The 10,995-nt window shown below is 39.8% G+C and overlaps 1 protein-coding gene across 7 annotated transcripts in view; it reads left to right on the forward strand.

Annotated features, from left to right (window-relative positions):
* The window catches only part of SHQ1 (SHQ1, H/ACA ribonucleoprotein assembly factor), a 90,285-nt gene that overhangs the window by 24,227 nt on the left and 55,063 nt on the right, over positions 1–10,995 (forward strand). For all 7 annotated transcript variants that reach the window (XM_025197983.1, XM_025197985.1, XM_025197982.1 and 4 more), the window contains exons 8-10: positions 4,882–5,036; positions 7,143–7,196; positions 10,407–10,530. In XM_025197983.1, the coding sequence (XP_025053768.1) occupies positions 4,882–5,036; positions 7,143–7,196; positions 10,407–10,530 (333 nt within the window). The remainder of the gene's footprint in view (positions 1–4,881; positions 5,037–7,142; positions 7,197–10,406; positions 10,531–10,995) is intronic.

A 10,995-nucleotide genomic window follows, 5' to 3' on the forward strand; every position in this document is an offset into this window, starting at 1 on the left:
TTCAAAACACACAACTTCTGAAGCATATTTTTGTCATTTATGCCATCTCATTTTGGTGGGTTATAGTGCTGATCACCTCATTCATGCAGGGTTCTCTTGCTTTTTTCAGGTCTAGTAATCTCATTGCATGCTCATGCTTACATATTCCCTCAAAATGTGGACTTTGGTTACAGAATCCAAATTTTTTTGTTAGTAGCAAAATTTTAAGGAGTCAGTTTGGACTGATTCTTGTCCCTGATAATGTGTAACTCATGTTTATGCATGTATTGGATTGTTGATCATGTTTTACCTATGCATATTTCTGTAGCACTCACGGAGTATAGATTGTTGTACTGGATCAGTCCTATGGTCTACCTGGTACGTTATCCGTCATGCGACTGTAGCTAGCAACAGATGTCCCTGAGGAATTATTTGGCTTCCCTGAAGTATCGTTTGCCTAAATTGTTCTGTTTAGTCTTTGATAGCAATTCTCTCACGGGTTTTCTAGTTATACTTAAATATTTTTTGTTTGTTTTCATATCTTAGGCTGTTTGCTCTTTAGATTCCCTCTTTAGCTTTTAATCTTTTCCATCTTCCATTTTACCTAACGTAGTTTGTGTGCCTATTTGATAGCCTCAGTAGGGTGAGATTTCCATTTACATATAATTGTGCAATAAATTGCAGAACAGTCTCCTCCTGAGGTTTCTCTACTGGAAGTTAGTTGAAATTTGAAAATGACTTGTTTTTTTCCAATTTGACCTCGCTCTAAGTGCGGGCACCCTGATGTGATAGCGTCTGATACCACCTCAGAGCCCACCGTTCTGTAACAAAATGCAAATGGTTTTATGTTATGTTTTTTTCAGAAATTGATTTTTTTCAAATGTTTTGTAACATTCACAAGTAGGCTTACAGACAATTTAACATAAATGAACCAGGTCACTCACTGAAAAATCAATAAGGGTTTATAAGCAAACCTCTTGGTAATTTTAAAAATCTAGATCGCACCATGTGTTTATATGATGTAAGGGATAAATGCTGAACCACATGGTATTGATGGAAAAAAGGGAAGAATTATTATTCATTTGATAAACTGTCATTCTTGCTAACCTATGGCAAAAGGAAAAGATAGGACAAAAGCTGGGATTTCTTTATGTTGGAATTTGTAAAGAAGTGGATGCTGGCTTAGGTTCCAAAGAAATGTTTAGTTCACAAAATTAACTAAGTACTAAAATCAAAGTATTTAATGTTCATAAAGCTGTAAGCTAACAATCTGAATGAAAACTTTTAGAACAGCCTCTTTGCTATCTTAATTTGACGTGAGACCAGTTTCTTCTTAATATAGTCCAAGTGTGCATAGGAGCACTTGTAGTTAATCATTCACTTCTCTCTCCTACAGTTTAAGGAAAAGTTCAAAAACCTTTTCTCATTACATTTAGGCAACTATTAGAGGAACTGCATTGTTCAACATTAACCCTAATTTGTACTCATTAAAAATAAAAAGTCAGTATGAGAAAGAAGAAACAGAATTTGTTCCTTTGAAAATCTAAACAGCAAAAATCTTTTTTACTAATATGAGGATGGGTTACTAATACACTAACTTACAACATGAGTTAGCAAGATAATGAGTGCACTATTTAAAAAAAAAAATAGTTGCAATTAATCACAATTTTAATCGCACAGCTAACAACTCAAAATTATGCAGGTACTTTCTGTGGTTGGGGTGGGGTGCAAATGTGAGGGAGAATTTGTGAGGCTGTGGGTGTGTGTGGGGGGTTTGGAGCCTAGGGAGGGGGGTGGTCCCTGCGCACCCTGGCAGGATGCAGGGTACTATGGGTCAGCAGTGAGGGGCAGCAGCAGGGCTGGGGTGGGGGCTTGGGAGTGAGGGGCAGAGGCAGCGCATGGGCATATCACTGTCCCTCCCCCCACAATCATATTACCCCCTGCTCCAGGTGTCCTTTTTTGAAACTGGAAATATGGTAACCCTACAGGAATACAGCCTGATGGGTCCTGGGGCAAAGGCAGCAGGGTACAGAGCCCCAGCCCCAGTGGACAGCCCGCCTCTGCCCCATGTACAAATCCGGGGAGCACATGCTTCCCTGTGGGTATGTGCAGCAGGGGGGAGCTGCGCCCACATCCCTGGACAAGCTGCCCACAGCTCTGTCCCACAACTGGCTCCGGGGCTCCGTTCACCCCTGCCCCACTCCCTCTCTCACCATGTGGGCCTTAATCTACCACCCGCCTGCCCCCGCACCCCTTCCCCTCTACAGACTTACCTACTGGGTACTACTCTACACCTGCTGGTTTGCATTCCTGGCTGCATGCAAGCTGCGTCTGTGTCTGTGCGCCTGCATCTGCGTGTATCATCCCCCCCGCCATTTCCTGCTGCAAGAGCCTGGAGCCCGTAACTGGACTGCTCTGTGGTCCTCTGCACTGCCAGCGCTGCCCTGCTAGGCAGCTCAGAGTCAGTGGTGATGGTGGCAGAGCAGAGCTCGGGTGCGGGCTCCAAAACCACGTGCGTGATTAACACATTAAAAAAAATAACATGTTAATTGGTTCTTGTGTGAATCGCACACTTTAATGGCGATTAATTGACAGCCCTAGGTTTTATATGACGTTTCATCTATTTGCAGGACCCAAAAAAATCTTAATCTTTGGCTTGCAGCAGCTAATTGAAATGGATGATTTATTGCTTTAAAAATGCCAATAGGAAGTAAGTGGGTTTGTTCGTAGCTATTCTTGGAATAAAATTGAAGAGTGGGTAGGTTTTACTCATTCATATTTGTAAAATTGCCTGTAACAACCTGTTAGGTATAGAAGAATAATTTTATGTACAATCAGAAATCAGTTGGACAAAATGACGATAAAAGGACCTCGTAACCCATCAAAATGAACTGCTTTTATTCCTTCCAATGCTAATTGGTCTCTTTTCCTTCATTCTGGAAAAAATCTGGGAAGTAGATTAGCTTTGAGACGCATACCAAAGATGATCAAATCTAATCTGCATCAGTCTGAACAGGGAGGAGAGTTCCATAGCTTGTGAAAGCCTCTTGTCACCAGGACGCCTTTAGTTTGAAACCTCAGAAAGTTGCCACTGTAACACTAATAGAAAGGCAGAAACAACTCTTCAAATAATTGGGACCCAAACATTTTAGCCCTTTAAAACTCCCAGTCAGTAGCTTAAACTGCAGTTCATGCAAGTCATAAAACTGTAAAATGCTCATTCCTAGAAACGTATAAGCAGGTAGTCTCATTCTTGCATGAGTTGCATATTGTGAACGTCCTTAAAATGTAGCCCTATAAGAAGTGGTGTTGGTTGTAGCCATGTTGGCCTAAGGACATGTTGGTCTAAGGTGTCTGTTCTATTGTGGAGAACACATAACACCAGCAGACTTTCCCTGTGCCTGAAGAAGGGTGCTTATGCCCGAAAGCTTGCAAAGAACATTTTTTCCAACTATTTAGTTGGTCTAATAAAAGATACCACATTTACCCAAAAAACCTTGTTGCTCTATAACAAGCACTTTGTTATCCATCCTTAAACTCTTCTGCAGTTAGCCTTGACAATGGCTATGTAGAGACATTACATAGTTTCTGGTATAAGTGATTGGAAACCAGTCTATACCCATAACAGAATAGAAGTTGAGGATACAGAATCGATCTATACACATAACAGACCAGAAATGCGGCACACGTAGCCTGGTTTAAAAATGGCAGAGCCCAATCTAAAATGTCTTTCTTCCTGACCAAAGGGCAAATGTGTGTTGTGTTCACTACCTATCTAAACTATGCCACTTTCAGAAACCTGCGTAACTTAGATCAGTTCCATGCTTGGCTTTTTTAGCCAGTGTCTGAACCTAAAAAGACCATGACTTTTCCAAGCAATGGAAATAGCTGGCAATTCCTGCTTTCTGTATCAGTGACAGGAGCTGGGGAATCCAGAAGGCCCACGTGATGTGCAGCCAAGTCACAGATGCCCTTATTCAAAGAAGCCTGTATAATTTCTGCCAAGTCTTCCTTCGCTTTGTAATTGCTCATCTTACTGCCTACTTACTGTTAATTAACTGCCCAATTTTTACCTGGGTTTAGTGTCTACTATGTCCCATGGCTTCCTGTCAAAACCTCCTCATAACCCCAAAAAATGAACAGGAAGACTGACAGATGAATTCTGTTTTAGAAGTCCTCAGATAAAAAGGACAGTTGCCCTCTAGAAACAACCTCATCAGACCTCATGATGGCCTGCAGTGTCAAGAACACAAGTATTGCAAATAAGTGTCAGATCAAAAATTATCATGAACAAGAACTGAAGTTGACTTCAGTGGGGATAGGATTTCCACACTGATCTTTCATCTGGTGCTGGGAGGATATTATCTGCCAGTACAAGCAGTGTTGCCTTTAAAACATGTTCATAACTTTAAATTATTCCCCTTCCTGTACTGCTACTTTTTCTCCTTCCTCTCCTATCCTGCAGTGGGGAAAATATTCTGTTTTCCTTCTCTTGCCATTGAACCAAGAATTCCGATTTCTGGTTTCTTTGATAATGACTTCAGAACATTTTCAGCACTATCTTTTAGCTTGATCTTGCATTAATTTCTGTATCAGAGACTTCAGAAATCACAGATCACTTTCAGTGGGTTTCTAATATGTGCAAGATTCTACCTACACAGAGTACGTTGCAGAATTGGGATCTGCCACTAAGAAGAGTACACAAAAGTTGAATAAAATATTGATAATAGTGGAAGTAAAAATGATTTAGGCTTTTTCTCTAGAAGGTACATAATTTTAAATTTGTGATTTAATTTTATGTTTGCTTTTATGGGCTGGTGGAAGGAAGGCATGGTGCCACTTGTTAAAAATGAACATTTCAGTTTTCATTTTTTAATTGTTTGCTCTTTTTGCTTCTTGCAGTTGTCTTTTCGGAAGAAGAGAGAGAGCAGCTGAGAAAATTCACAAATAAATCTTACCTGCTGGATAAAAGAACCTGTCATCAAGTATATCTCAGCTTAGTTGATATCCTTCTGGCATATTGCTATGAAGTCCGTGTTACTGGAGGAGAAAAGAATGTAAGTACTTTTTTTTTATGAAACTTTTGTAGTAGCTTAGCAGCTCAGCTACAAGAGATTGTGCTTTTCCCTGGGAGGCATGGCTTTTAAAGTGAACTTTGTTCCCAGCATTATAAAGGTTGGTGGGTAAATTAAAGTGAAGGACTGGAACATTTTTTTCTCCAAGTTAGCCTGTGGGGTGGCAACTGGTACCATTCTAAAAAGATTTTTATACTGGTGCTATAGCTCTGGAACATCATTTTAGCTGTGGGAAGAGGAAGCAAAAGGGAGTGCTGGAGATACAAAATGCTTCAGATTATTTCCTGGGTTGCTGCTATGATTTGATTATATATGTAGTGGTTACATGAAAGAACCTTTTTTGATACTGGTTTTAATTTTTTGTGTGCGTTTGTCTGGACTTGTTTATAATAGAAATGTATGTTGTAACAGCAACACTATTTGTGTAGATACATAGTGACTAGGTAGGAAAAGCATGATGGGCCTGGAGAACAAAGAACAAAGTTCTAGTGTGGGGTTGGCAGTCTTTTTGGACAGAGTGCCAGAAACACAAAACCTCTACTTCAAAAACATGTCAGGGGCAGACAGCCGGGGAGCCACAAAGTGCCCGATCCTTGTTGTGGCAGTGCAGCCTTGGCCCCTTCCCCATCATCTGCCCCAAGGCGTGCGTGCCAAACAAAATACCTTTGTGTGCCATGCTCTGGCACGTGCGCCGGGGTTGCCTACCCCTGTTCTGGTGTTCTGTAGCAGCTGCCACTTCGACTTGAATCTGTCATGGAGGGAATTTCAGAGCTCTGAAACTGTATCTGCTTCAGTTTTATTTTAAAATCCTTTTGAACATGGGTGATGGGCATTGTTAAATTTAGTGAGTAATAGAAAAAGCATTAAAAGCTGCCACATAAAACAGCCCAAGTCTCTTACCTGTAGTTCAGTACAAACAGGTGGACAGGAGGAAAGTTAAGGCTTCTTTTAGTCTCTCATATTCTGACGCCTGTCTATTCATCTGCGTAAAAGTAGCCATACACCTATCTGCTCTGACTTGCCTTGTGTTTCCTAGAGTTCACTGTGGACTGTGGGAAAACTAGAAAACCAGAGCCTAGCATGCTCAAGCTATATTTTAGTGGAGTCCACTTTCCCCAAGAATGCCTTGATCTCTTTGCCAAGGTCTATGCGCAGAGTGTCTGAATGCTCTACTTTGTCCAGCGAAGTCCCTTGCTATGCTACTTTCTGAGGACTGTTACATTTCTTTTTTTTTGCCACCTTATTGCAACAGATAACCCATCCTTCTGGGTTGGCGTGAGTGTTGAGGGATAGAAATGAGAATTGTGGGCAGAACTTTTCAGGTCTGCGTAGGTCAAGTGGTTGTGCCTATACCAACACTGCTGCTATATCACCTCTTGTTTTCATTGTTCTCAGCAAACATGGATTAATTCATCCCCATAACAGCCATGCAGGATAGATGAGTAAATGCTGTTATGTTAATTTTTAAAATATGGGAACAGAGATACTCAGCAGTTACATGGCTCGCCCAAGGCCACAAATCAGACGTTTGTCAGAGTCAGGATTAAGGTTCAGGCTTTCTGGCTTATAGCCATTCTCAATCCACTAAACCATTCTACCTTGCAAATCCCATGAGCCTGCCAGATTTAAAAAATAACCACAGTGTGTATGTACTGCTGCCTTTAGGATTCCCCACATCTGGAAGCCAGAATCCTTGAGCAGTTTTCAGGAAACCAGGCATTTTAATTTGTGCTGTATTGTTGCATTGGGAAGACAGATTCAAGCTGCAGTTAGTTCCTTGAAGAAAGTGTGCATGGGAAAGACAGAATCCTACTAAAATGCAGTTGCATTTTAAAGACTTTTTGGGCACAGGCTAAACATTCCAAATAGGGAGCAATACTTGACAATTAACAGGATATTGCGTTTAAATCTGTCCTGTGGCGTTTCAGTACCATAATGTGATTAATGTTTCATATTCATAAAGGTTCCTAAACTTTGCAGCTTTAAACTGTCTTCCACAAGGTTTTGTTGGCAATTTGGAACATTGGATTCAGTAACATTTATGTCGTCACCCCTGCCGCCTCCCCTCTCCCTGCCTTTCCCCATCAGGTTGAATCACCTTGGAGTATCAGAAAACTAAGTGCAACATTGTGCTGGCTTGAGGTAAGGGAAATTTCAGGTCCTATGTTGGCATTGTTCCTGTAACTCATACTTTGCTCATTCATTTACTGTAGATACATTCTCCGTTTGTATTTTCCTTTGCATATGTGCCATTTTAAATTAATTCTAGAAGTTAAAAATGTTGTGTAATTACTTATTATAACTTCCAAAACTGAGTACAGTACAAGGTTATTTATTTAAGACTGATTTTTTTAGGAAGTGCGTCATATAATTCCAGGCTAATGTTTGGGGGATTTTTAGACTGCACAGGTATCTGGTAAGTGTTAACCACCATGAAGCAAAGTGTAATATCCATAAGATGAAATGAAACGCTATAGTATGCAAGAGCAACAGGAGTCTTGAGAAAGTGAATGAAATTTCTTGGCCACCTGGCTTTATGGGATCATGAGTAAACCAGCATAAGATGAGATGCTGTCTCTTGCTTTCATGAACTAGACAGTCACTCTGAAGAGCATTAGCTATATCATTCTTCCCCCAGGAAGCCATTTTTTCTTTGAACAAATACACTTTGTCTGGTTGGATGTGGCTTCTGCATATATCAATCAGGTTATTATAGCAAAGCTATGGTAAGAATGAACTTGGATTTTGCTTCTTGTTATGAAAAAAGAGAAATGAAAAAAGAGTAGTTCTTTTCCCATCTTTATACTGTGATACGCTGATGTTTTAGCAAAATGCCTATTGTGGGCAACTGTATGCATATCATTAGAAAATGATCGTTAAGATTCCAGCTGTTTGAACAAAAGCTTGAGACAATATTTTTTATTTTACTGACAAAATGTAGTGCTGGATGTTAAGACAGCAGCTGTCGATCAGAACCTTTCAAATGTGTCTTAACATTAGCTTTAAAACTGGCAAGAGGTTTTATCTTCCAGGGCAATTAATTTTAGAAAGGATTATTCTAATGATCTTTTCCATGCTGATCTTCACATGCATTGTACTTCCTTTTTAAACGGGTGATGAATATATATTGCTTTGAAATTGTTCTGTAGCTAAATTTTATTATTTAAAATGGCTCTGTTTCTGTCAAGGAAATCCAAGTAGGGGAGAATGGGGGGGACACAAATAGCACAGTATTTTCTGTGTGCAAATCCTAGTATCATGCAAACTTGCTTTGGTGACTGGAAATCCCTTTTTTAAACGAATAACTGAATTAATGAACAATAAAGATGAAAAACTGTGAATGAAATGAAAGGTATTTTTCAGCTAAAACATTCTCTCATCCTGAAGACCCTCTGAGAGAATATGAATTTTGTAGGTCTAGCTCAGGGCCACCTTCCCTATTATGTATGCATAGGGTACGTAGCATAAATGGGTCCAGCCTAGCTGGGGCCTTTAGGCCCTACTGCCATGTTCTTCTGTAATAAAATAATAATTTGTGCTGGGACTTGTGGGAACTTATAGCCCTTTCAGCAGATCATCATGCTAGTTCGGTGGACCTTGGCTTCCAAGCTTTTTCCCCAGGTTTCCTAGTCCACGAGCTTCCTTTTTTGGCTCCCTCTTTGTAACGTAGCTCCAAATTGGGTTCTGGTTCCCTGTCCTCTGCTGTTTGGGTTCAAGCAATAGGTCAGACAGCATGCACGGTCATCTAATTTTCCCTGCTTGAGGGAAGACAGGAATCCAGAGGCAACTGCAGCCTGGTAGTGGGCTGTAGGTTTCTTGGCTGTAGCAGAGTGGCCAGATTCATGAAAAAGATTGAATTTCATGAGCGCTTAGAAAAAAATGTCACATTCTGTAGTTGCAGAATTGCCGAGTCCACAGGATCCTGACTGATCAGCGTGGGGTAGTTTCATTCGAGTTATTGTTTTTGAGTTGTCTGCAAGCCTGAGTGATTGTCACAACTATCCTTCATGTTAAAGCTGCAACTGTGGGTATTTTTTTATTTTTTTTAGAATAGGGTTGGGGTGCTGCTGCAGCCATGGAAGAGCACTTTATGGCCAAAAGCTGGTCCAACATCTCTCCAAACTATACAGGTGGACCCATAAAAGATATCACCAAAACCTCCTTTTTGTTCAGACCCTGTTAGCCCTACAGAACTAACCATGCCTGAATGAGCTGAAGGGCTTGCTCATAACTCTGTTTGCAGACCGGCAGTTTGAAGACTTAGACCCAATTTAGAGCCCAATCCTGCAAACACTTCCAAGGATTCACTTGTCAAGGTGGCAGGAACTGTTGGCTTAGTCCTGGGTTTTCAGGATTGGACTTTGTTTTATACATTTTTAAAAAAATGTCAGGTAGCCGATTGCAGAATTAGTCACAAATCGTGAAGTTAAAAATGCAGTGATGGCCTCAGCGCTTGTTTTCCAACCCCCTCATCCCTGCCCAGTACCTTACCTGGGCTGCCTCAGATATAGTTTAAATTGGCTGCCATTTTGCTCTGTATGATGCTCACACCTTCTGACTGAATAAATATCAATGTATAAATGATTAAAATGCTTATCAGTAACCTCTAAAATGAAAAATAAGTTGCAGCATTCATATAACACCAAAAATACTGTGTTGTCAGCATCATGTTTTTTATTAATTTTAATAAATTGTGAATTCAAGATGAAACAGGTTTTCTTTTTTTAAAATTAATAAATGGAATGCTTTATCTTTGAAAAGTAGAAGACAGAAAGGAAATCAGTCTTGAGAGAGTCTTTAATAACTCACTAATGCCTCTGGCCTAAGTAAATTAGAGGTCTTCCTCACTCATAAAGGAGGACAATGAGCTGCCTTCCCAAGGGAGATATATTTATGCCTATCTGCAGTATCCATAACTTTCCTGAAAGGCAGAGTCATATATCATTTTTAAGATCTTACAAGTGCATGTGTATTTTGTTAAAATCATGTGTTTTTAATTTTTATTTATTCTTAAAAGGCTTTTTATAGGTTTGCTTTAATATATGTAATATTAAGGGGAAGAGCTAAAATTTAATCTAAAAAATGGCAAAAATGAGTTAATTATTTTATTGAAATATTCACTAAATTCATTTTTATTCAAAACTACTAAAATGGATCATCTTTTTATAACCCTGCCATGCAGTTTGCAAGTACAAGGTCTTGTTGCTGTTTAAAATTAACCTGGTGTTTTCCAGCTCTGTTAAAAGTATGGGCTTTTTGTGTATGTAGCTATGACTTCTTTTAAAACACTTTTCAAAATGCAGCTGTGTTCATTTCTGTTCAATTAAATTAAACAATTTCATTGGCGTGCAGACTTTCAGTAGTGTTCCGGACGTTCTGGTATCCTTCGGAAGAAGAGTTTTGTGTTACCCGCTCTACAGACATTTCAGATTGGTGACGTGTGCATTCAGTGACGCAGCCATGGTACTGCAGTTAGGTGAGACACTTCAATATTTTTTAATAATTTGTATTAATTAGCATGTTGCGCATATGCTGCATAGTTGTGACTGTGTTGTGTGCTTGTGTGTATGTTTTGAGCAAGAGGGATTTCCTTTCACTGGGATATGATGATGAAACTACTGTCATATGAAGTAACATGACAGATTTTGTTTCCTGTTTTAAAGTAACTAAAATATACTTTTATTTCTGTTCAAATTAAATGGTTTCAAAGTGACAGCTTATGTTCAAAGCTTTAGATGGGCCATGGTAGCTTACCTTAGGACTGTCTTCATGGGGGCATCAATTGCCTGATCCAAAGCCTGCTGAAAAACATGGCAAAAGAGATTCCTGTGGGTTGCAAATCAGGCTCTAATTAAGGGCAGTTTTGAAAACGTTCCCTAAGTTTGGCTTTGGAGACCATTCTGTTCAGCAGTATCCTATTGATCATGATTTAAAATTCCTG

This window comes from Alligator sinensis, unplaced genomic scaffold (genome assembly GCF_000455745.1).
Source record: "Alligator sinensis unplaced genomic scaffold, ASM45574v1 scaffold121_1, whole genome shotgun sequence".
NCBI classification, from domain to species: Eukaryota; Metazoa; Chordata; order Crocodylia; family Alligatoridae; genus Alligator; species Alligator sinensis.